The sequence below is a fragment of the Lissotriton vulgaris genome, chromosome 3_2 (assembly GCF_964263255.1).
Source record: "Lissotriton vulgaris chromosome 3_2, aLisVul1.2, whole genome shotgun sequence".
In the NCBI taxonomy this organism is placed as follows: domain Eukaryota; kingdom Metazoa; phylum Chordata; class Amphibia; order Caudata; family Salamandridae; genus Lissotriton; species Lissotriton vulgaris.
In genome coordinates, this window is record NC_141690.1 from 266,237,509 (window position 1) to 266,264,956 (window position 27,448).

Here is a 27,448-nt window from a genome sequence, read left to right on the forward strand (position 1 = left end):
GACTCACATCTGAGTATACCCTTTCACACTTGTGGTGGCCAAAACAATTCAAAAAGGGGGTGGTGATGGACAGAGTATCTGAATTAAGCAAGACACTCCTACCCAGTCAACAGATCAGGGCTTGATCCATCACCGTTTTTTAGCTCACTGCACCATCCCAGCTCAGAACCTGGCTACATGCAAATTAGTCTGTCCCTGGCCCAGTGCATCATGGGAACAGGGCAGACCAAACTACACAGCCAATCTTTACCAGAAAGGAAACAAGCTTCCGGGGACCGGTTTCTGGCATTACAGCCGTCTTCGGCCCGGCTTGCTTGAATCCTGATGGTGCAGTGAGCAAGGACTCACATCTGAGTATACCCTTCCACACTTGTGGTGGTCAAAACGATTCAAAAAGGGGGTGGTGATGGACAGAGTATCTGAATTAAGCAAGACACTCCTACCCAGTCAACAGATCAGGGCTTGATCCATCACCGTTTTTTAGCTCACTGCACCATCCCAGCTCAGAACCTGGCTACATGCAAATTAGTCTGTCCCTGGCCCAGTGCATCATGGGAACTGGTTCTGTCGGGGACGGTCAAATGTGTTCGGTCTGCCTGGCCTGTCGTTGTTGGTGTCGTTCGTGGACCCTCGTCCCTGTCCTCTGTTTCTAGGCCCACCCGCTACATCTCTTGTGTCCCTATTCTTGTTCATCTCTAACAGAACCGGACACTGGGATTTCCAATGGCCAAATCCCTTGCAAAATGCACACTGGTTCTCGTCGATGTCTTTACGTCCAACATAGGGTGCGGGCGTACGGTCTTTAGGGGGTGGATTTCTAGGAGCATTCGACTGGTAATTTCCCTTGTACTGCTCTCTTCCTATAGTCACCCCCTGCAACTGTGCGATCATCACCCTTCCCTTCAGGTCCTTTTTCTTTTTCTCAGTCGCCCTATCATTCTCGTTCTTTTGATGCTCATAATACTGGGCCATCTGAAGGATAGCCGCTGGCTTGGAGGCCGCCCAACTACTCTCGCTAGCCTGTAGTTTCTGAGAGACCCCCCTGTGACGGACCTTTAACATAGTTCTGGACAAACAGATGATGTCCGGTTGCAGTGGTCATGTCCTGGCCACTGTAATCGGAAAACACCGTCTCAAACCGGGAGAAGTATTCTGATACGTCTTCCTGGGGTTTCTGGTGGCAGGCCGTTACTACCGACCAGTCCACGTTCTTTTCTGGGATCAGGGTTTTCAATTTCTGGACGATCTTGTCTGGAAGTTCTAAAATGGATTTCAAAGGTTTCTGTCCAGGCTCTCGTTGTCTGTGTATGCCATCGAGTTGTGACCAGGTATGTCCGAAAAGCTCAAGGTGGTCGACTTTCCGGATTTGCTTTCACACATCAGCTGGCAGACATAACCCGAAAAACAAATCAATGTCGGCTAGGGTCATAATCGTCGAACCCAAGGCTGTACCTAATTCAGTATAAAAGGCAGTGGGGTTTTACCGTAAATCGGGCAGGGATTTTCGGAACGTCAGGATATCTTGTCGATCCCATGGTTGGTAGACCCAGTTATAAACTACCCTCCCACTCGCATCTTGATGGTTAACGTCATCATGCGTTCCCTGACCTCGTGGGGGAACCCAGTAGGGAGCGGCTTCCCTTATAGGCATCATTGTATTAGTTTTTTCTATTCGAGGTTCGGTCGATACAGGAGTCGTAGTTTTAGCTTCTAACCTCTGTTCGGTGAGGTGGAGGAAAACTTCAAGCGTGCGCGTGAAGAGGTCCGTCACATCACACTCGCCTTCATCCCCAATGTCGACTTTCCTATACAAGATCGTTAGACTCTCAGGACCTTTGTCTTGATATCGGTCCTCATAGGTATTGAGGGTGTGGTAACAAAATCGCATATGAATTGTACATATCCGTTACATACTCTTCGCTCTCCTTTCATTCCACCAGTGTCCTTACTATCTTATCGATTCCTGCTCTTTCATCCTTGCTCAACCTGTTCACTCTAGTGGAATCTTTCTTTTGGGCCTCGGGGTTATCTGATGTTGCTGTCTGCGTTGCGTCAAGTACAAGAGGCTCGGCCGGCGCGGAGGCCGTGAGGACTGAGGCCCTGGCACTATTCTCACCTGTGCTTGGGGGCTGCGGGTGCTGTACTATGGGTTGGGAAGGGGCATATGGAGGGGGCATATAGATGATTGGGGGACCTAGCAATAAATCATCGTTCGCTCGTTGTTTCGAGGGTAACTCAGGGTAGAGCGTAGGGGGTGTTCTAACGGGGCACTGGCTCCATGTTTCGGACTCTTGCTTCTGTTTGGCTTCCTCTCTCTCCTTTATCTCTTCCTCTAACTTTTTAGCAGCTAGGTGAGCTGCTTTTCGTAGCTCTTTCTCTAATCTGACTTCGTTTCTCTTTTTTCGTTGTTTTGCTTCTTTGCGCCACATGCCGAGACTATCAAGCATAGTGGGCGTTATCTTATTGTTTCGAAGGGCTGTTTCCAGCACATTTAATTTATCGTCATCAAAGGATCCTATCAGTGGCCACTGAGTTTCCTGATCCTTTCTCGTATATTTATGCCATAGCTTACTACAGGCTACGGCGACTAGTCCATACTTGGTGAACAGATCCACGTGTCGCTGATGGGCCCCATGTTTGGGTCGCTAATTGTGAAAGGTAGGGCCGATTTCTACCGAAAACCTTAAAGTATTGCCCGGCGTTAGCCGCCTCTCAAACCACTCGAAATTATCAAACAAAGAGGCAGGCGCTGGAGACTGGAAGGCAGGAAACAGGAGTTTATTCCGATGGAGCAGAACACGTCAAATCAGACAACAGGGTATCTTCTCGAGGTGCTCTAAACGCATCTCTGAGGCCTGGCCTTTTATACACAGGTTTAGGGTCTTTATTACAGTTTATTACATGTGGCACATTCTTGCAAATACTTTGAAGTACGGAACGACATCCTCGGAATCCCCGCTTCAAGCCCGTTCCCACACACATTTACAGTAGAAATCCCCACCCCGATCTCAGTAGGTGATGACTGTCGCGCAGCTGGACATTCCGCTGGTTCCCGGAATGTGTGCGGCTGATCGAATCTCATGGGGTGGGGGCTTTGATCAGTCGAAGATCCTTTGAAGTGGGGCAGCTTCCTACTGTAGGGGGCAATAAACTGCATCCGCAGGGCCAGGTGGTGGCCTGGGATCGGGCCTGGACAATCGGGTACAGAGGAAGGGGGTTTATCAAAGGATGTGTGATCATGAAGGGGATGAAGGGAGGTGTCTAGCTGGGTACGGAATGTGGCTCCGAGGCAGGGTCGCGCTGAAGGGGAGGTTTATGGCCCAAGCATGTGAGAGCGGGGGCTGACAGCGTGCGGGGGATGCTTGCGAGGTCAGAGGGAGAGAGAGAGAGATGGGCTGGCTATCGGCAGTGGGCAGAGAGGCCATGGCATTCAAAATGGCTACTACTTACGCGCACATACGAGCCTGAAAAGGGACAAGATGGCGCCGATAATGTTGATGTTGCAAACTAGATTTTAACACTCAGACTGTGCACATTCCCGGCAGTGACCATCCAGAGACTGTGCACACTCCTGGCAGTGACCGTCCACAGACTGTGTGCATTCCTGGCAGTGACCATCCACAGACTGTGCACATTCCTTGCAGTTACCATCCACAGACTGTGCACATACCTGGCAGTGACCATCCACAGACTGTGCGCATTCCTGGCAGTGACCATCCACAGACTGTGCACATTCTTCGCAGTGACCGTCCACAGACTGTACACATTCCTGGCAGTGACCGTCCACAGACTGTGCGCATTCCTGGCAGTGACCATCCATAGACTGTGCACATTCCTGGCAGTGACCATCCACAGACTGTGCACATACCTGGTAGTGACCATCCACAGGCTGTGCGCATTCCTGGCAGTGACCATCCACAGACTGTGCACATTCCTGGCAGTGACCGTCCACAGACTGTGCACATTCCTGGCAGTGACCATCCACAGACTGTGCACATTCTTCGCAGCCCACAGACTGTGTACATTCCTGGCAGTGACCGTCCACAGACTGTGTGCATTCCTGGCAGTGACCATCCACAGACTGTGCACATACCTGGCAGTGACCATCCACAGACTGTGCGCATTCCTGGCAGTGACCATCCACAGACTGTTCACATTCCTGGCAGTGACCGTCCACAGACTTTGCACATTCCTGGCAGTGACCATCCACAGACTGTGCACATACCTGGTAGTCACCATCCACAGACTGTGCGCATTCCTGGCAGTGACCATCCACAGACTGTGCACATTACTGGTAGTCACCATCCACAGACTGTGCGCATTCCTGGCAGTGACCATCCACAGACTGTGCACATTCCTGGCAGTGACCGTCCACAGACTGTGTACATTCCCGCCAGTGACCATCCACAGACTGTGCACATTCCTGGCAGTGACCGTCCACAGACTGTGCACATTCCTGGCAGTGACCATCCACAGACTGTGCACATTCCTGGCAGTGACCGTCCACAGACTGTGCACATTCCTGGCAGTGACCATCCACAGACTGTGTACATTCCTGGCAGTGATCGTCCACAGACTGTGCACATTCCTGGCAGTGGTGGTTCACAGCAATGTCAGAGGTTAGTTTGCGTCTGGAATGGTGTGCTGCAGGACATTTAAGTGCACAGAGGGCCCAGATGCCTGTCAAGTGTACCTCTTATAGCACTATCTCCCATTGCCAATCATGAGTTTCTGTGTGCATTTTTCCACTTCAATTGCATTCTATCTCAACAAGCCACCTCTATATGTCTCAAATACAGCACGAAAACAGACCTGACGCAAAAAGTCTGATTGTTGCCTCTCCTTTATTCTTTGGAGTGTCCCTCTCCTCCCTTCCTTCCTTTCTACGCCTCTCTCTGATCACAAGCTTCTCTGAGTGCTTGCCTTAATCTTTACTAGAACATTGGAATGTTGGGAGCGCCCTTGAAAAAATGGAGTGCTCGGTGCTGCTACAAGCACATTCCAATGTTGCTTTCAAAGGCCTTCCGGAGCCCGTGGGAATTAAAACCCCTCGAACTCCAAGAGTCCTTTGTTTTATTTGTTTGAACATTCTGCCCTCTAGTGGCAGAATGTTCTAATACCCTTATAGCCCTTAGTAGCTGGGCTATACCGGCTATTAAAGGCCCGCTCCCTTGTTAAAGTCCCTCGCCTTCGGCTCTGGTCTTTAACGCTGTAGCAGGCCTTTAAAAGCCGGTATAGCCCACTACGGCGGACTATAAGACTATATTAATGTATTTCTGCAAATTGCAACCAACATATTGCAAACAGCACAATCTGTCCTTCCTTGAAAGTCATGCCCTGCAATCTAACTATACCTAATTCCTGTAGAGCATTTCTTCACCCCACCAACCATCTGCATGAAATATCGTAACCATTCCCCAGCACCACTACTAATCACACATAACACCCATTCATTCAATCTACCACAACGAAACTGCAGTCCCTGGACGGGAGGGTTTGCTTGAGTGCACAAGTCTAACCCCTGTAGCCCACCATAACAAATAACATAGAATTAACCACTAACCTTGGGCTCTGGAGCCACAGGCTGCAGCGTAAAGCACTTCAACACCTTGTCAGGAGAAGTGAGCTGTATATAAATGCAATTACAGCCAATGTACCCTTCGTGCAGAGACTGTTTACAGCCAGTGCACCCTCAATGCAGTGACTGTCGACAGCCAGCGCACCCTCCGTGCAGTGACTGCTTACAGCCAGTGCACCCTCCGTGCAGTGACTGTCCACAGCCAGTGCAACCTCCGTGGAGTGACTGTTTACAGCCAGTGCACCCTCCATGCAGTGACTGTCCACAGCCAGCGCACCCTCCGTGCAGTGACTGTTTACAGCCAGTGCACCCTCCATGCAGTGACTGTCCACAGCCAGCGCACCCTCCGTGCAGTGACTGTTTACAGCCAGTGCACCCTCCATGCAGTGACTGTCCACAGCCAGAGCACCCTCCGTGCAGTGACTGTTTACATGCAGCCAGAGCACCCTCCGTGCAGTGACTGTTTACATGCAGCCAGCGCACCCTCCGTGCAGTGACTATTTACAGCCAGTGCACCCTCCATGCAGTGACTGTCCACAGCCAGTGCACCCTCCATGGAGTGACTGTTTACAGCCAGTGCACCCTCCATGCAGTGACTGTCCACTGCCAGCGCACCCTCTGTGGAGTGACTGTTTACAGCCAGTGCACCCTCCATGCAGTGACTGTCCACAGCCAGTGCACCCTCAGTGGAGTGACTGTTTAAAGCCAGTGAACCCTCCATGCAGTGACTGTCCACAGCCAGCGCACCCTCTGTGCAGTGACTGTTTACAGCCAGTGCACCCTTCATGCAGTGACTGTTTACAGCCAGTGGACCCTCTGTGGAGTGACTGTTTACAGTCAGTGCACCCTCCGTGCAGCGACTGTTTACAGCCAGTGCACCTTCCATGGAGTGACTGTTGACAGCCAGTGCACCCTCCATGCAGTGACTGTCCACAGCCAGTGCACCCTCCGTGGAGTGACTGTTTACATACAGCCAGTGCACCCTCCATGCAGTGACTGTCCACAGCCAGTGCACCCTCCGGGCAGTGACTGTTTACAGCCAGTGCACCCTTCATGCAGTGACTGTTTACAGCCAGTGGACCCTCTGTGGAGTGACTGTTTACAGTCAGTGCACCCTCCGTGCAGCGACTGTTTACAGCCAGTGCACCCTCCATGGAGTGACTGTTTACAGCCAGTGCACCCTCCATGCAGTGACTGTCCACAGCCAGTGCACCCTCCGTGGAGTGACTGTTTACATACAGCCAGCGCACTCTCCGTGCAGTGACTGTTTACATACAGCCAGTGCACCCTCCATGCAGTGACTGTCCACAGCCAGTGCACCCTCCGGGCAGTGACTGTTTACAGCCAGTGCACCCTTCATGCAGTGACAGTTTACAGCCAGTGGACCCTCTGTGGAGTGACTGTTTACAGTCAGTGCACCCTCCGTGCAGCGACTGTTTACAGCCAGTGCACCCTCCATGGAGTGACTGTTTACAGCCAGTGCACCCTCCATGCAGTGACTGTCCACTGCCAGCGCACCCTCTGTGGAGTGACTGTTTACAGCCAGTGCACCCTCCATGCAGTGACTGTCCACAGCCAGTGCACCCTCAGTGGAGTGACTGTTTAAAGCCAGTGAACCCTCCAAGAAGTGGCTGTCCACAGCCAGCGCACCCTCTGTGTAGTGACTGTTTACAGCCAGTGCACCCTCCATGCAGTGACTGTCCACAGCAAGTGCACCCTCCGTGGAGTGACTGATTACATACAGCCAGCGCACTCTCCGTGCAGTGACTGTTTACATACAGCCAGCGCACCCTCCGTGCAGTGACTGTTGACAGCCAGTGCACCCTCCATGCAGTGACTGTCCACAGCCAGTGCACCCTCCGTGGAGTGACTGTGTACATACAGCCAGTGCACCCTCCATGCAGTGACTGTCCACAGCCAGTGCACCCTCCGTGCAGTGACTGTTTACAGCCAGTGCACCCTTCATGCAGTGACTGTTTACAGCCAGTGCACCCTTCATGCAGTGACTGTTTACAGCCAGTGCACCCTCCGCGGAGTGACTGTCCACAGCCAGTGCACCCTCCGTGCAGCAACTGTTTACAGCCAGCGCACCCTCCGTGCAGTGACTGTTTACAGCCAGTGCACCCTCCATGCAGTGACTGTCCACAGCCATTGCACCCTCCGTGCAGTGACTGTTTACAGCCAGTGCACCCTCCGTGGAGTGACTGTTTACATACAGCCAGTGCACCCTCCGTGCAGTGACTGTTTACAGCCAGTGCACCCTCCGTGCAGTGACTGTTTACATACAGCCAGTGCACCCTCCATGCAGTGACTGTTTACAGCCAGTGCACACTCCGTGGAGTGACTGTTTACATACAGCCAGCGCACCCTCCGTGCAGTGACTGTTTACAGCCAGTGCACACTCCGTGGAGTGACTGTTTACATACAGCCAGCGCACCCTCCGTGCAGTGATTGTTTACATACAGCCAGTGCACCCGCCGTGCAGTGACTGTTTACAGCCAGTGCACACTCCTTACACTGGCTGGCTGTCCACTGACAGGGGACGTTTCATTCATTGACTGTCCAAAGCTAGCAGCATTCTACACTGTAGGAAGCTGGCTCTCTCTATAGTGCACTAAAACGAAGTACACTGTGCAGAGAGTCCAGTGGGTCCCCAATTGATTAACAGAAGTTAAAGTAGATAATATTAACGCTCTCTTTTGTGGTACTGTGGGGAGCAGTTAGGCTTATCAGAGGGTATTGCTAAGGATTTGTTGTACTCACAGAGGCAATAAATGAGACACACACTCAAGAACAAACCCGAAACCAATTAGGAAAATAAAATCGTATATTTTATAGATATTGCTAGAAACCAAGAACTTCGTCCAACCACTTAATAAATGTTTTGTATGTTGATTTTTAACCAAATGCCGTTCAAAAAATAAATGCTTATAGGTTTTTAGCAACAGTGGTCAATACCGTTAGGCAGAGACCGTCGTGGTCAAGAGGAAGAAAAGCATAAGGTTAGATAGCGGAGTACCAGCAACACATTTATTGTCAATGGAAGGACCACTCTGCCACAGTTTTTCAAGGGAACAACAGTCACCCAGAGTTCAGTCGTAGTTGTACTCCAGGGGAGTCAGAGTTTCGGAAGTCCCAGGGCTCTGGGTCCAGGTCACCTGGCTCAGAGGTTCCTTAGGCCTTAGGATGCAGAGTTGGATCTTCACCAGCAGCATTCAGCTCGAGATGCGGTGAGGGCAGTCTGTCACGGTCAAGCCGTCATGCCCGAGTTGCTACTTTTATGCAGTCTAAGCCACCGAAAAGCAGGTACAGGCTCACTTGAGAGGGGCTGTTTCCAGCGTCGGTCACAGCCATTGTGAGGATCACTCAGGCTGGTGGATGCGTTTTGAAGGGGTCGGTTAGTGGACTGGTGATCAACAGGCCTTGGCTGCTGCAACTTTTGGGTGACGAGGTGAATCGCGTCAATACAATCTGTGCCGGTCTTCACCTCGTGGCGGTCTTTTACCGGCGATGTGCTGGGGACTAGTACCACTAGCCCAAAGGGAGGTCCCAGGCAATTGGCAAAGGCTGGCTGGACTCCAGGGTTCTTAGAGTCTGTACATGTTTCAGGTAGGGATGGCAGACCGCAGTTGTCGAGCCCTTCTCGGTACGCAGGGTTTGGTGCCGGTTTCTTCTGCTGCGGGGCTCAGTTCCTGGATTAGTAGCACGTTTTCTTCCTTTGTCTTCTTTGGGTCTATGGAATCTCAAGTCAAGGTCTTGAGAGCCACCATACTGAATTTAGGGGCATTACAAGGGAAGACAGGGAGTAGACAATGGGCTACTTACCTTTAGAGTGTCTACACCATCTAGCGACTACCTCCAGTGGGCAGAGGCACTATCCTATCCCTGATTTTTTTTGATTTTTTACTTTTAATGAATTTTATTAAACAATTAAAATAAAGATAGATACTTTGTGACCAGGCATAACAATATATGATACATCTTACAATCTATTATGTGACTAAGGCGAGCATAAGAGGAATAAAGAGTTGTGTCATCTCCACCTGGAACATATGGAGTACTATCATGATGTCCACAATCCGACATTATTACTGTTAGGTTTAGCTGACAACAGTCCCATTGTAGGCATTTCACATTCCAGCGTCCACATGCGGAACCTCCGTATTCGCAGTGCACCCACGTCCCTTTTGCCCAGCAGCCATCTATACCTTTTACCCCTGTAGCGCAACAGTGTCAGCGCTTTCAGCGTTATCAGATCCTGTGCTTGTATTTTTACTGAGGAGATATGTTTGATAGGGACCCCAACAACCCTATCCCTGGTTGGAGGTTTTCTGTCATTCCACACAGCAGCTATCCACAGCCTGCTGTCATTCCACACAGCAGCTATCCACAGGCTGCTGTCATTCCACACCGCAGCTATCCACAGCCTGTTGTCATTCCACATAGCAGCTATCAACAGCCTGCTGTCATTCCACACAGCAGCTATCCACAGCCTGCTGTCATTCCACACAGCAGCTATCCACAGCCTGCTGTCATTCCACACAGCAGCTATCCACAGCCTGCTGTCATTCCACACCGCAGCTATCCACAGCCTGCTGTCATTCCACACAGCAGCTATCAACAGCCTGCTGTCATTCCACACAGCAGCTAGCCACAGCCTGCTGTCATTCCACACAGCAGCTAGCCACAGCCTGCTGTCATTCCACACAGCAGCTAGCCACAGCCTGCTGTCATTCCACACAGCAGCTATCCACAGCCTGCTGTCATTCCACACAGCAGCTATCCACAGCCTGCTGTCATTCCACACAGCAGCTATCCACAGCCTGCTGTCATTCCACACAGCAGCTATCAACAGCCTGCTGTCATTCCACACAGCAGCTAGCCACAGCCTGCTGTCATTCCACACAGCAGCTAGCCACAGCCTGCTGTCATTCCACACAGCAGCTAGCCACAGCCTGCTGTCATTCCACACAGCAGCTAGCCACAGCCTGCTGTCATTCCACACAGCAGCTAGCCACAGCCTGCTGTCATTCCACACAGCAGCTATCCACAGCCTGCTGTCATTCCACACAGCAGCTATCCACAGCCTGCTGTCATTCCACACAGCAGCTATCAACAGCCTGCTGTCATTCCACACAGCAGCTAGCCACAGCCTGCTGTCATTCCACACAGCAGCTATCCACAGCCTGCTGTCATTCCACACAGCAGCTATCCACAGGCTGCTGTCATTCCACACCGCAGATATCCACAGCCTGCTGTCATTCCACACAGCAGCTACCCACAGCCTGCTATTATTCCACACAGCAGCTATCCACAGCCTGCTGTCACTCCACACAGCAGCTATCCACAGCCTGCTGTCATTCCACACAGCAGCTATCAACAGCCTGCTGTCATTCCACACAGCAGCTATCAACAGCCTGCTGTCATTCCACACAGCAGCTATCAACAGCCTGCTGTCATTCCACACAGCAGCTATCCACAGCCTGCTGTCATTCCACACAGCAGCTATCCACAGCCTGCTGTCTTTCCACACAGCAGCTAGCCACAGCCTGCTGTCATTCCACACAGCAGCTAGCCACAGCCTGCTGTCATTCCACACAGCAGCTATCCACAGCCTGCTGTCATTCCACACAGCAGCTATCCACAGCCTGCTGTCATTCCACACAGCAGCTAGCCACAGCCTGCTGTCATTCCACACAGCAGCTAGCCACAGCCTGCTGTCATTCCACACAGCAGCTATCCACAGCCTGCTGTCATTCCACACAGCAGCTATCCACAGCCAGCAGCCATTCCAAAACAGCAGCTATCCACAGCCTGCTGTCATTCCACACAGCAGCTATCCACAGCCTGCTGTCATTCCACACAGCAGCTATCCACAGCCTGCTGTCATTCCACACAGCAGCTATCCACAGCCTGCTGTCTTTCCACACAGCAGCTATCCACAGCCAGCAGCCATTCCAAAACAACACTAACCGCAGCAAGCACATATTTCCTACAGTGACTGTTCAAACCAGGTGTGCTGATGAAGCTGCTTTCAGTGTGGAGACACCTGTGTACTCTTCCCTTTTTTAGTGCCACTTTTTGCAGGATTATCCCCAAACTCTTTGCTTTCTTCCTCCGGTTTTTTCTGACCTTTCTTTTGTTGGCTTTAGTTCTCTGGCCACTTTACCACTACAATCAGTGCTAAAGTGCATATCATCTCTCCTCTAAAATGTGGTATTATTGGTTTCTCCACGATTGGCATATTTGATTTGCTGGTAAGTCCCTAGTGCAGTACACTACATGTGCCCAGGTCCCATAATCAAATGCTCCTAATGAGCCTGCAGCATGATTGCGCCACCTACACGAGTAGCCCAGCCTACATGTCTCAAGCCTGCCTCTGCAGAGCCTGTGGTGCAGTTTTAAACTGCCATGCCGACCTAGAAAGTTCACCTACTTGCCAAGCCCAAACCTTCTCTTTTAGTACATGTAATGCACTCCTAAGCTAGGCCCTAGGTAGCCTCATGGGCAGGGTGCAGTGCATTTAAAAGATAGGACATGTACTTTTGAGTTTTACATGTCCTGGTAGTAAAAACGACAACATGTGTTTCTCACTACAGCAAGGCCCAACTCTCTCATAGGTTAGCATTGGAGCTGCCTTGTAACACTTTACAAGTGTATCTTCCAATTGGGAGCAGATAGAAAATTGAAGTTTGGTGTCTCTGGACTCGCAATTTAAAAACACATATTTTAGTGAAGTTGGTTTTTAAATTGCTGGTCTACAAATGACACTTTTTTAAAAGTTGTATTTTCTTACTTCAACCATTCTTTGTTTCTGACTGTCCCTAGACTACAGGTCTGGGTCAGGGCGACAGCTGGGCTTTGCTAATTCACTCTAGACAGTCAGGCACAAAGGGAGTTGAGGTGTATCCTGCATTTCCTGATGGTCCATCACCTGATTGATGAGTCTTCCTGAGCTAGAGTGGTAGGTGGTGTTGACATTTGCACCTGAATAGGGTTGTGCTGTCCCATCACAAAGAGCTGCCTACCTCCTGTAGTGTGTCTGGAGACAGGGCCAGGAAGGGAAGAGTCTTGTGCACTTCAAAGAACTTTCTTTGAAGACTCCCTACTTCAAAGGTTAAAATGGGTATAAGTACTGAACCTCTCAGACCATATACTCAGAATGCTTCTGGGCTAAGGGCATTCTGCCGGAAAGAAGAACTGTTGTGCTGCCAGGGGGGACTGCCACTTTGCTTCTTGCATTGCTGTTTGGACTACTGCTTCTGTCCTGAGGGGGATATGATCGACTTTGTTGTCTGAATCCTGCTGTTTAACACTTATCCAAAGGCTTGAGTTGAGCTTGCCCCCTGTTGGAAGTCTCAAGGCCATCAAAGACTTCACTTGCAGAACCAGGGCTCCTCTGCTGAGACTCTCACTCTGCCAAGTTGTGCCAAATCCCTTTTTCGGGCCCTTGGAAGTGAGTTTCTGTGCTGAAAAAAAGAAACTAACACCTCATCTCCGAGTGTGACTTCAGAACCAGGGCTGCTGCCTGCATCGAAGCCAAGGTCCTCACTCAATGCAATGGCCATGACTTGTAATTCAGTCCGCGACACAATCGCAGCTCCACCGAAGCACTGCCATCGCATGAGTTCCGAGTACCGCATCACTGAAGTCCATCATACCCAACTCTGACTCCGCCGTGGTGTGACTTCAATGCTGCATAGCTGATGACTTGCAGCTTGACCCTCAATGAACATAGACACCACAACGCCATCGGAATTGATGCCTCGCTGCATCAACTGCCCTGCGCCTCGCATTGTCCCTGGTCATCCGTGGCTCAACAACTCTGCACCGTCTCAGGAACCAATGCCTCACTTGCTTCAGTAAAATAATACAGGAGTGTGACCCATAAACCACGTTGGGATCTGGGTAGAAGGATAGAATAAACAAACAATATCCCAACTGGTGTTACTGTGGAGACAATTAAAGATGTCTGCAAAAAGCATTACTTGAGCGGAAATAAGGAGACTCGATTCGTTTTTAACTCGTGCTCACGGCATCGTATAATTAGAAAAAAGTAGAAAATACAGTTATAGCAGCGCTGTACAAAAATGAATAATAAAACAACCCGAATTGGACTTGGTGCTAGGTATGTGCAAGTGACACATAAAGCGGCGACGCAAGTGAGAATTGTGGATAGCTTGAACGGCGCAAAGTGTGAGAGTGTAATATATTATTAGCACGATTTAAAAAACGAATTGAGTCTCCTTATTTCCGCTCAAGTATTGTTTTTTGCAGACATGTTTAATTGTCTCCACAGCAACAACAGTTGGGATATTGTTTGTTTGTTCTATCACTTGGTTCAGTGACACCTCACTTCCTTTGTGCAATGCGCTGTCCCCAGGCACCAATGTGCCAATGACCTGCCTAGCAGTCCGCTTCCATGACGCCCTCACCTCCCCGGCACCACGCAACGTCTTTGAGTGTCAATGTCTCCAAGGTACTTTAACCAGGATCTGTACGTTTCTGTAGCAGACCCTCGCTCCAGCGCAGACAGCCTGAACTTGTGGATTCGTCCCAGTCAAGCACATCGAGATAGCCCCAGCCGGAGATTTTGTTGTTTTAAGCGCTATAATCACATTTAATATTGGAAGATTTGTATCTTTACATTTTTATGTTGTATTTTTGTCATTTTGGCCTTGTTTTACTCAGATGAATATTGACTATTCTCTAAAGTGGTGTGGAGTACTTTTGTGGTGTTTTGACTGTGTTACTGTGTGTGTTTGTGCATGCTTTACACATTGCCTCTTTAGTTTAGTCTGACTGCTCTGACCAAGCTACCAGAGGGTGAGCACAGGTAAACTTAGCGTCTACTACACTTATTCTTACTAGAGTGGGGGTCTCCACTTGGACAGGGTGCAAACCACTGCCAACTAAGGACCCTATTTCTATAGCGAGTCGCTTTTTGTGGTAAGGGCCAATGAAGTTTGTACTCGGCTTATATGGCAGGTGTTACCCTGATCCCGTGTCCCAGAAAATTGACTTTTACAAATATATGACACCCAGCTGATTCTTTGGAAGACCAGCAGGTGTCTATTGACAAAAGGAAACCAACCCGGGACACAGTTGGTTATTGAAGGTTCAGCAACCGCCCCAATACTTTTATTAAATGCTGCTCTTGAAGATCAAAGTGTGAGCTTCCATTCATCTATCAGTCCTTCGTCCTATCCCTCATTCTGCTCATCCTTTGATGATCCTCGCGTGCTGGTGGAGCGGCTGTGAATGACTAGTTCATTGAATACAGGCATTATAGGCATAATTTTAACAGTTTATTGGTTGTATTTGCTGTCTGATTGCTCACTCACATCACAATCTCATGTCCTTCCAGCCTCCTCAGCTGCTGTAAGAAGCATCCCCAGTTGGCCAAACCAGGGGAGAACTTTGTTGCCCTCGTGACTGGTCTGCTGGAAAGACTTCTGGACTACCGAGCTGTGATGAACGATGAGAACAAGGCCTACTGCATGAGCTGTACAGTCAACCTACTGGTGAGGGGCAGGGTGGGGTACCACTAAAAGAACTTCATGCTCAGTCATGCACACATTGTTTGCGGCCTCAAACATTAACATTAGCGTCTAAACAACAGAAACTGTAGTCTTTTGTCTATGTCTATGGTCTTCCGTCTATGGCCTTGGAGCAGATCCGAGACCTTAAGAGCCTTCAAAATGTATTTTGTTTTATTTATTTTATTTGATCATATAGTAAATACTCTAACAGGCACATGCATCATTGTTAGGGTTTGCGATTTCTTAATTGCGACTTTTAAGGAATCGCCATTAAGAAATGGCAAAAGCCTATGCATGAAGAAATCGCTGAAAAATTTGCGATTTCTAAACATTCCTTAATTGCGACTCGCAAATTGCGAGTCACAATTAAGGAATGCCTCCCCATTCATTCCTCTGGGCTTACAGGCCCATAGGAATGAATGGGAAGACATTCTCAATTTGCGATTCGCAATTAGCGAATCGCAAATTGAGAATGCGATTTCAAATATGCAGGGGTGTCCAAAGGACACCCTGTTGCACCCCTGAAATTAATCTGTGCACATATGATGCGTACACACATGCCCTAAAGGCATGTGCGTGCACAACATGAAACTTTGAAAAATGCACAAAAGTGCATTTTTCAAAGTTTTCACAAATTACCATGAGGTTCAACCTCATGGTAATTTGCTCACCCTAATTGCGAAATCGCTATTTTCAAAACTTTCATGCATTGCATTTAAGGAATTGCAAAATGCGATTCCTTAAATGCAATCGCAATTTGAGAACTCGCAAGTATTTGCGAATTCTCAAATTGCGAGGGCCTTCACCCTTGATGCATCCCAAAAGCTGATTTTGCCATCGCAAACGGCCGATTTTTGCAATTCGCACCGTTTGCGATCGCAAAAAGCTTTGATGCCTGTGCTTGTAAGACCATGGTGGGTCAATAATGAAGACAGATTAATGACAGCTCAAACACTGAGAACTGTAAACGTTTGAGTTTCTGTCTTGAGGAGCAGGAAGTTACTTTTGTCCCTGAGTTTGTTAGGGATTGAGTTGTCCTGCGTGAGCCAGAAACAGAGATGGTCTAACCCACTAAATAGTTGTTTGAATTTTTGCCACAGGGATGAATGGCCTTCACTGGTGTCCAGGTTGCAAAAATACCAGTTTTGCTGACCCTACTTGAGTTTTCGATTCTGATGAATGTTATTTACCTAAGGAATGAAAATGTTTACCTAATACATCAAGTCCACCTCCTCAGCTCGGGGTGGTAATGCTGTTTACGAAGGAGGCAGCTTCTAACAGTTTACCCTATGCCAGGAGCTCACCAACCATGCCATGGGTGAGATGGTCCACGCGAGGCATAACTGTTCAGACAAGAAAAAAACAGCAGAGTGAATTAATATGTTGGTGAAAAGACTGAAGCAGTGTGGCTACTCTGAAGACAATATCTATCTTGCAAGAGGCCAAAATCCAAGTGTCAGAGAACCGAGAGCCAGATGTACAATATTGTTTGCAGAATCGAGCCGTTTGCAAACGCAAAAAGGCATTTTCAAACCTGTTACCAAATTACAATTTGGGATTGCGAATCGGTATTTGGAAGAGGTGTGTTTAGGGCGTCCCTTCCTAATACCAATTCGCATTGGTATTTTCCAAAGTTTTAAGACCGAAATGCAGTCGTTCCATACAGCGCTCAGGACAAAGAACTTCGCACACACACCCTCAGTTTACCTCCAACTCAAAGTTAGTGGTAAGCCGTTTGTCAAAGTAAAGGGGTTCCCATGGGACCTCTTCCCGTTTGAGAATGAAAAAAATATATTTTTTAAGAGCAGGAACACTTAAAAAATGAAAAAGTAAACATTTTGTTTTTCTTTTTGAAACGCATCACATTTTCCTTTAAGGAAAACAGGCTGCATTGGAAAAAAAATATTGCTTTATTTAAAAGCAATCACAGACCTGAAGGTCTGCTGACCCCAGCAGGCCACCATCCATGTGATTTTTGCAAACTGAGACCTGTGTCATTTATATTTATGAGGTAGGTCTATTTGCAACCCACTGGGAATCGCAAAAAGTGCAAAACACACTTTCAGACACTAGTGTTTACGATGACCAAATAGCGAATCGCAAACTTTCGCAATTTGTTAATCACAAACACTAAGCTACGTACATCTGTCCTTTTGTTACTTTAGGATAAAACTTGTAATTATAGCAGAGTGGAACTAGAGAGGTGCATTATGAAATATAACCAGCAGACAACATTATTTAGAAGGATAATGAATAACCGCTGCCTTAACTGATGGCTGACAAAGATCTAAGGACCCGCACTGCCACATATCTGTAGAAGCAGAAGCAAAAACCCTAAATTTTATTGCACCCCAAAATTCAGACAACCCCAAAATTTACCTTAGAAGTTCTGCCCCATCACCCTTGATCTTGCGATAAGAGACACCCTTCCCAACATCAGGCCGAACATAAATGTAGCAGAATAATAAAATAAATAACTGGGTCCACTCGATAGTGTGGGAAAAGTTAAATGGTTTTATTACAAAATCCAGCAGTACAGAATAATGCAAAAGATGCCATAAAGACATTAAATGCAGAGTGCATAACCAGACATCAGAATTATTCTAAGTCCCAAATGAGCTGCAAAATCATAAAAGAAACGGGAGCAGCTCTGATGGAAAAAGAAAATCATCTTACTCTCTGCAATAAATTAGACAGAGTCTCAGGAGGGAAAGAAAAAGGGGCAGATTTCTGTTAACTGGCGCATCCCGAGGGATGCGCCAGTTAACATGCGCCACAGTGCGCCGCTGCTCCTCCACCCATGGTGCGCCGTATTTATAATGCGGCGCACCATGGGGCAAAAACGGCACAGATGCGTCACGCATCTGTGCCGTAAAAGTGACGCATTGCTGCAGTTGCGTCGCAAGCGCGACGCAGCTCCAGCAATGCTCTGGGGGGGCCTATTCTTTCAATGCTGCCTCAAGCCTTACGCCTGCTTCAAGCAGGCGCAGGGTTTTGACGCAGCATTGCCCTGAAAGTGACTGAGTGAAATCTCATAGATTTCACTCAGCCACTTTCAGGAGGCGTTCCTGCGCAGGAACGCCCCCCCCCTGCGCAGGAACGCCTCCTCATGGCGCAGTGCTGTACAACGTGACGCATCTCCTAGATGCGTCACGTTGTAAATAGGGCGCAGGGATGCGCCACGTTTCCGCGCCGTTGCGTCACGCAACGGCGGCGTAAACGTGGCGCAAGTCCTTCATAAATCTGCCCCAAAGTGTTTACGCGATCACTGTCAGGATCAGAAAGGAAACTGAGAGCATCTCTGGTAGAAAAGGGGACGCCTCCGGGTCACCCCCAAAACCAGGGGCTTTATACACATTTTTATGGACAGGTAATAAGCAAAGACTGCACATTCAGCATGGCCTGGCTAGTGATGGCGAGTATTGGACAAATGGGAAGGTAAAGTGTCCAAGTCATTTTAAAACACTAACCCAGCTTCAAGGCGCCCCAGCAGCGCCCGCTGTTGCTGTCCCGAGATGCACAACACAGTATGAAACGTTTGTCAAACAAAACCATACACCGGTGTATTCCACCAGCCTCATCACAGCTGCGGTGGGAATGTCCTGGGGGTGGGACAGTTAATACACGAAGAAAGTTTCAATCACAATCCATGCACTCTGAGGAAAAGAACCAATCCATGTGCTCTGAAGGCTGTGGGGAGCGAGGCAGGCAGCGGAAGCGGAAGTTGATTGAGAGGGAGAGAGAGCATGAGAAAGATGAGCCGAACATCAGAAGATTAATAAACACACCTCTAGATGTCTCATTAAAGTCGATTTGAGTGCAATTCTACTATTTCAGCGTTTACAACTAGAATTCCTTAAAATAGAACAGTATTCAAAATTATTTGTCACCCAAACTTGTGCATTAAAAAAACTTCTACAAATCCGTCTATCACATACTGAGGGAAACATCCTTTACAACAAAACTTGTACCACGCATTGCGCTGGGGGGCGCTCTAGGATAGGGAATAGATTTAATTTACTATCCAACCCCTTCCCTACTATCCACAGGGACTGGAGTTGGAATAGTAAATTAAACTATTCACTATCCAGCGCCCCAAAGCACTATGCGTTGTAAAGGCATGCGTTGTAAAACTTGCGATGTAAAAGCATGCGTGGTAAAAGCATGCAATGTAATGTCATACATCCACACACTGAACATTATTGACAACAGGTGAGCAGATCACACAATGGATGGATGGATGGGTGGGTGGGTGGGTGGGTGAATTGGTGGATGGATGGATGGATGGATGGATTGGTGGGTGGGTGGATGGATGGATGGGTGGGTGGGTAGATGGATGGATGGATGAGTGGGTGGGTGGGTGGGTGGATGGACGGATGGATGGATTAATGGATGGATGGATGGATGGATGGATGGATGGATGAACGGGTGGGTGGGTGGATGGATGGATGGATAGATGGATGGATGGATGGATGGATGGATGGGTAGGTGGGTGGGTGGGTGGGTGGATGGGTGGTTTGGTGGATGGATGGATGGATGGATGGATGGGTGCATGGATGGATGGATGGGTGGATGAATGGATAGATGCATGCATGGATGGGTGGAGTGGGTGCGTGGGTGCATGGATGGGTGGATGGTTGCATGCATGGATGGGTGGAGTGGGTGGGTGCACAGATGGATGGATGGATGGATAGATGGGTGGATGGATGGATTGATGCATGCACGGATGGGTGGGTGCATGGATGGAGGGATAGATGCATGCATGGATGGGTGGAGTGGGTGGGCGGGTGAATGGATGGATGGGTGGATTGATGGTTGGATGAAAAAGAACTTCAAATGGCATACATTTCAGGCAGTTTATAAGCATCCCCACTTTTTTTTATAACACTCAGTTTGTACACTTGCGTTTAGTGCTACGTGATACTAGTGGAAGTGCTCCCATTGGAAGTGGGAAAACCCCAGGTAACCGCACATTTAGGAGAAAAGAAAAATAACTAAAGGCAGGGAAGGCCTACCCATGAACATCCATGGAGTTTAGGAACGTATGGTCATAGTTTAGAGATGATCTGTAAATCCCAAAGCAAGATCCTGTCCGTAAGCACACAAACCGTGGCGTTACTGTTGGTTGTCTGGTCAGACCCCGGGTGGCCGGACTGCAGTGGTTACGGTACCATGAGCCACAGGGAAGCGACTGAGTGCCCAAGGCGAGCTGCCCGATCAGAAGACCCCTCTAGTGAAATATTTCTAATATAGAGGTGTCATAAAACTCGAATGCACACCGAATCTCCTCACCTGGCCTCCTAGATCTGCCACAGTGCTCTCTTACTTTTGCAAACCAGTGTTTTTATTTTTCTCCCCAGAACTTCTACAAGGAGATTGACCGTCAAGCCATGTACATCAGGTGAGATAATGTCTCCTGCAGGTCTGTGAGCCTTCGACGTCATCACCTTTCAGCAGGTACCCTCCAGTCTGCAGGTTCTTCCCTATCAAACATCAGGTGCAGAAAAGTGGCCCTGGGCTGGTTGTTAAAAAAGATTCATGCAACAGGGTTCAGGAAGGATGGGAATTTAAAAAAATGTACATAGGTTTTCTATAGCGCTACTTCACCAGTTGGTATTAGAGCACTTTACATGTAACATTACTTCTACATGATAAGAAACCGATGTCTTCAAAAACACGAGCAAAAAGAAAAACTGGAGACATTCCGACCCCCCAGTGTGTGACATTAGAGCACAGACACTCCTGAAGGACAGTCACCAATGCCAGAGTACAGAAGTTTGTGACGTTTATCCCAAGAGTGCTTACATTCAGTTTACGGATTGGGGCATGGGGAATAACATGAGCACAATGTGTTAGGCCCTGTGTTCTCTGCTCTAGTATTGCAAGTTTGGGTTTTGCACTTGGCCTCCCGAATATTTCTGTCCATCAGTTGGACCCCTGAATATTTCTGTCCATCAGTTGGGCCCCTGAATATTTCTGTCCATCAGTTGGACCCCTGAATGTTTCTGTCCATCAGTTGGGCCCCTGAATATTTCTGTCCTTCAGTTGGACCCCTGAATATTTCTGTCCATCAGTTGGACCCCTGAATAATTCTGTCCTTCAGTTGGACCCCTGAATATGTCTGTCCTTCAGTTGGACCCCTGAATATTTCTGTCCATAAGTTGGACCCCTGAATATGTCTCTCCTTCAGTTGGACCCCTGAATATTTCTGTCCTTCAGTTGGACCCCTGAATATTTCTGTCCTTCAGTTGGACCCCTGAATATGTCTGTCCTTCAGTTGGACCCCTGAATATTTCTGTCCATCAGTTGGACCCCTGAATATTTCTGTCCTTCAGTTGGACCCCTGAATACTTCTGTCCATCAGTTGGACCCCTGAATATTTCTGTCCTTCAGTTGGACCCCTGAATACTTCTGTCCATCAGTTGGACCCCTGAATATTTCTGTCCTTCAGTTGGACCCCTGATTATTTCTGTCCATCAGTTGGACCCCTGAATATTTCTGTCCTTCGGTTGGACCCCTGAATATTTCTGTCCATCAGTTGGGCCCCTGAATATTTCTGTCCATCAGTTGGACCCCTGAATATTTCTGTCCTTCAGTTGGACCCCTGAATATTTCTGTCCTTCAGTTGGACCCCTGAATATTTCTGTCCATCAGTTGGACCCCTTAATATTTCTGTCCCATGAACCGACCAACTCAATCACAAAGAAGTTCTAGAGTTTTCAAAATCTCGAAATGACCTAAACATTCAGGCTATCCTAGCCTCCTAAAATGTGAGGCTTTCATGGTTCTCCACAAATATTCACCCCAAATTCTCCAGTCCAGCACCGAGCTCAGAGGCTGAATGATCATTCCTGTGATGGATTGTACCTGTCATGGGACTATGAGTGAAAATGTCCTACATTGGAAGCAGTTACATGCCTTAGACGTATGTGTGTGTGTGTGGGGGGGGGGGTGTTAGCTATGTTTGGGGGGGTGCTCCCTAGCAGAGAGTCATGGTTGCAATCTCAAGCTTCTGTCCCCAACAGTAATGAGCCTCTCCCAATTTGCGAGCCCTTTGGGAATGACAGCCCGCCCAGGGATGGTGGTCTGCTGGGCTCTGCACCCCACCATGTCTGGGACTTCTTTTAAATAAAGCAGCTCTTTTTTTTAATGCAGCCATTTTTTCCTTAAAGGAAAATGGGATGCATTTAACAAAGAAATATGAAACTTTTCAGTTATATTTTTTAAAGGGCAGGCAGTGGTCTCTGGGACAACTGCCGGGTCCTTAAAAATATTTTCCAACATACTCACAAAAAGGGAAGGGGTCCCCTGGGGACCCCTTCCCTTTACGAGTGGTTTACTACCTACTTAAAGTAGGTGGTAAACTGCGAGTGTTTTGCGGCCGCAAATGCGGTCGCAAAACACTAGTACACAGCATGTTGACTTGCTATTAGGAAGGGACTCCCCCTTCCCTAATAGCCAGAGTCGCAAATGCTATTTTACGAGTAAGGGACTCGCAAAATAGCATTTGTACATGCTATTACCCTTTTTTGAGGCCACAAACAAGACGTTCTCCCGTTTGCGGACACAAAAAAGGGTCGTACATCTGGCCTTCATACATTAAATTAGGGTTCCTAAGTGGGATCTATTGTTGCAGCCCAGGAGGGTTTTTCTTGGGATGCAGTTGGAAATCCTACAGGTAGAGCGACAGATGGAGAAGGGAAGTGTGTATGTGTCTGTTTGCCCATGTCATATTATGTTAATTTGTGGTGCACGGCTGATCCCCGTGAGGGTATCCGGTTGCTGGGGTCCGAGAATTCCACTGAATCCTTGGTCATCCGCTGTAGCGTCCAGTTGGCCACATACAAGAGAATAATGTATAGCGTACAAGATGCCATGGATACTTTTTTTACAAGAGAATAATTTATAGGGTGCAGGGTAATATGGATATTTTTGAAAGAGTATGGTCTCCACAGCTGCCAAGTGGAGGACGCTCCAGCAATGACACTCAAATATACAAGTGAATATGACCTTAAAAACCCACTTGTATTCCTGTCCTTCTGACCGTACGACACGCGAAGAACACAATGTTTTCGTATATATTCATCTACAAGAGAAATACCATATCTAATAATACCAATGGCCCCATTCCTTGTTTATCCTGCTACACAGACCAACCTATTCTATCAACACACTGCTGAGTGCCTGTTTGCATTCCTGTTGGAAGAACGTGGATATTACCTGTGGTGAATGGGGTCCACCAAAACTAATAAAGCCACAAATTTGTTAAGATAAAACACAGTTTCAATAATTTAAAGCTGGATACAGAGAAAATAGGTTTTACTTACTAAAAGCCGCACAACAATTTAAAACAAATAGAGCGAAATGTAATGAGTAGAATGACACGAAAATGAGAAATATACAAGAAGGGAAACCAGAGATATGAATTTTAAAAGATCGAAGGTAAACAGCACCAAGACAAAGAAAAGCTCAAGTCAGTGGTCACTGTTTAAGGTTTACTGGGACACAGGCACAATTTACGGTGTACTGCAATGGAGCACGGGTTGGTTGCACTAAGCTGGTTGGTCCCAGTCAAAGGTTTTACCTCCTGATGTAGTCTGTGAAGTGGACGTAAAAATCTTCAAGCAGGGTAAGGTTGCAGGCTATATGTACTGAAGTCCTCTCGAACCCAGGCTTAACTGGAAGAGTTCCCGCTGAAATTGTTGCTTTTGGTGAAAAGACCTCCAAGCGGCAGAAATCCAATTTGCAACGGGGTATACCTTTCGCACCTTCGCCCGGACAAGATTTCAACCTTTGGACTTAGTCTTTTTAATAGAGCTCAAAATCCTCCAGTCAGGCAAGCCGAAGCTGTATCTGACTGAGTTGCCTCAAACTTGTTCAACTTTCCCGTGAGGTTCCGCTGATGCCCTGGAGGTCTTGGAAGTCCAAAAACTTTCTAAGTCCCAACATTTCTGAGTTTCGGGAGCAGCTCCTCTTGGTCAGTTTTATGGCTTTCAGGACCTCAGCACTTAGGGGTCAGGACTCACTCCAGCAGAGGCCGCCAGCAGAGTCCACTACAGTTCCAGTTGCTACTGGTCAGCTGGGCACTTTAGGAGTCCCTGCAACCACACATGAGAGCAGCCAGAAGAACCTTCGAGTCCTCTTCTGAGTCATGTACTCATGGCTACAAGTGGGAGCCGGTCACATTCTTACCATCCAAATAGCAGATCCAGTTCTCTTTGTTCTTCCATATGTCCAGAGAATGTTCTGCTGGCCTGTGGATCAGGTGCACTTTTGTAGGAATGGGGGGGGGTGACTCCTGGACACTCCCCAACTATTGCGGACAAACTTTCTAGGGGAAACACATCCTACGTAAGCAGCACATCCTGATTGCCTTACTGCAAACTATCCCACCTGCCACTGTTCTAATGAAAATTCAAGGTGGCACAGGCCTTCTGCTCCTTAAAGGAGGCTGTGGGCCAGCCATGGGTGTGTTTAGGGAAATGAGCAGTCCACTCCTCTACAGCTACACTAAATTGGTTCTGGGACCAGTCCCCTCCCATTGGGTTGGTGCCTACTGACTACAAAAGGCCTAAAGAACAAAGGTTTTCCCTTCCTCCGGTTTCTCCTTACACTTAACTACACATGTGCAGGCCTCACACTGGTCCCTTTCAAGATACCAAGGTTCCTGGTCCTTAACAGTTGTCCTACCTGAGGTAATAACTGTCATATACCTCATCCCCAGGTGTTCCTTTGAAAAAGTCCTCTGGAAGCAGTTTTCATACCTCCATAAAGGGAAGCACTGGCAAGGCCATCTGCCAGAAGGTTTATCCTAATTAGCCCATTGGAGGCTCAGGCAGGTAAAATGTCACTTTTTAAAAGTACTTTTTCCTTAACAGTTATTAAAAATTCACTTTACCACTGTATTGGATTTTTAATAAACATAAAAATATTGTATTTGAATTATTCCTGAAATCTATACACATTGAGAAGATTGCCACCGCTTGAAGTCCATGGCTACAGGACAGGGATAGACCAGTCAGAATAATGCTACTGTAATCTGTATGTAAAAGGGCTATTGGCCACAAACTAGACCATGAACTGTATATGAGTCTAAAAGGGATATATGACAGCAGATCTGCTTTGTCTCAGTGGACTGAAAGTCTTGGAGGAGAGCAGACCACTAAGTTGTTGAAACGGGGATGGTTCTGGTCTTTGTAAAGATTCTTTGCTGGAACCTGGAAGTGAGTGACAAAGCCAGCTTCTGCTCCATGTGAGATGGTACCCTGAAGGAGAAGTCACCCTTGGAAAAATGAGGACTCTGGGGAGCTCTCAGCACCAAGAACTGAACTTTCACCTTGAATGTTGGCTTACGACTTGACCTCACCCTTAAAAAACTTGGGCAAGCAGGCCCCGTCCACTGTTTAGAGCAGAAAGAGAAGGACCAACGGGAAGATGTAAGCTAGGACACTGCGAAAGTAAGTATGTGCAATTTCAAAGCTGTGAACTGTGCTCTCCTACCCATGATGAAGGACTCTCCCCCGGCCCTTCTGGTCTCACTGAAGGCAAGAGGCAGCTGGAGCAGGCAGTGCTGCTGTACTTCTGGGGGGGAGGAAGCTGCGGTGGGCAGTGGGGGGGGGGGGGTGATGTGCAGAGGCTTTAACTGGCTGTCAATGCTGTATTCAGTTTGAATTGCAGACAGGATATTTTTTGTCTTTTTCATCTAATTTTTAATCATTAAATCCGTTTCATTTTGCTAAATTGGTTTGGGAGCTTTACTGAGAGGTGTCTTGATTCGAGCGCGCCTCTGGTGCTGTTGGCAGTCTTAGCACGTCTGTCCTGAAGAAGGCCTGCGGCTCCTGCTGGTGCCACCTGAAGGCGGGCACGGTTCACTCGGGCAGGCTGAGCTTGTCTGGTTCAGAGCTGGTTCCTTCTGGTGATGAGAGAGCAGCCCAGCTTTCTGCACCGACCTTCCCAGACACAGCCCTTCCATTGTGAGTGACCCGTGGGAATATGACACGTGCGGGTTTCCGATGCTAGTCTGCCAGGTTTAGAGAGTTGTATATTTCTTCGGAATTTGTTTTGTATAAATCAGGGTTTTATATATCCCACCCTCCCAGCAGCCTAAGGAGGGTGTATCTGCGCATTGATACCTTCACAGAAGACAACAAGTGCTCCACAGATTGATTGGCAGGGGCCCCCGCGTGTCTCTCTGTCGAAAGTGGGCGTGTTGCGTCTGTCAGTTTTGTAGCTTAGAATGAACTCCATCTGCTGCTGCTAGGGCTCTCTGTGTGACCCTCGGCAGGCTGTTCTCGAAGTTTATTTCAGTGAATATATAAACCATCGAAACAGTACAGAAAGATCACAGCATCCTTACAATTTCACATTTGTGCACGCTCACGTTTCAAAACCTTAGAACGGTCCAATTACCATAGAACCAGTTTGAGTTATCGGATATATAAGATAGTTCATCACATGAAATGGTACAGCATTGTCATCGCCTAAAGAGCCTGGGGAGAGATAATAAACATTGGCAAACATTGTACACACGTGTCATCATCCGTCACCAGTGGACACCAGAGCAACTCTTGAGAATGTCATCTCACCTCTGGAGATGGGACGGGCTTCACTAAACTGACCCTTGATATTATCACTGCCCCAAAACACCCTCCCTACCCCAGAACCAATGACCTGTGGCTAGAGCGGTGAAAGATAACAAGCAAGCATTGGCGAAGCCTATGCGTCTCACCTCTGCAAGATCTTTTTGGCTTTATCAATGTTTTATTGCCATGCTCTCCTGGACTGCGGTACACCAGCAGAGCTGTGCTGAGGCCTGGCAGTGGGGCAGAAGGAGTCAGGCCTTACTGGACTGAGGTACATCAGCTTGGAGGTCAATCAATCAGTATAGAAAGACACAGTGCTGGATCATTCACCAGAGATAGACATGGTGACCATTCACCTGAGATAGCCACAGTGGTTTATTATTCACCAGAGATAGACACAGTGGTGGATCATTCACCAGAGATAGACACAGTGGTGTATTATTCACCATAGATAGACACAGTGGTGGATCATTCACCAGAGATAGACACATTGGTGTATCATTCACCAGAGATAGACACAGTGGTGTATTATACACCAGAGATAGACACAGTGGTGGATCATTCACCAGAGATAGACACAGTGATGGTTCATTCACCAGAGATAGACACAGTGGTGTATCATTCACCAGAGATAGACACAGTGGTGGATAATTCACCAGAGATAGACACAGTGATGGTTCATTCACCAGAGATAGACACAGTGGTGTATCATTCACCAGAGATAGACACAGTGGTGTATCATTCGC

General features: G+C 48.1%; 1 protein-coding gene across 1 annotated transcript in view; it reads left to right on the forward strand.

Annotated features, from left to right (window-relative positions):
- LOC147725648 (dedicator of cytokinesis protein 2-like) overlaps positions 1-27,448 on the forward strand; it is a 1,712,066-nt gene that overhangs the window by 1,547,043 nt on the left and 137,575 nt on the right. The window contains exons 39-40 of the mRNA XM_086964476.1: positions 14,946-15,102; positions 20,481-20,521. Coding sequence (XP_086820602.1) covers positions 14,946-15,102; positions 20,481-20,521 — 198 coding nt within the window. The remainder of the gene's footprint in view (positions 1-14,945; positions 15,103-20,480; positions 20,522-27,448) is intronic.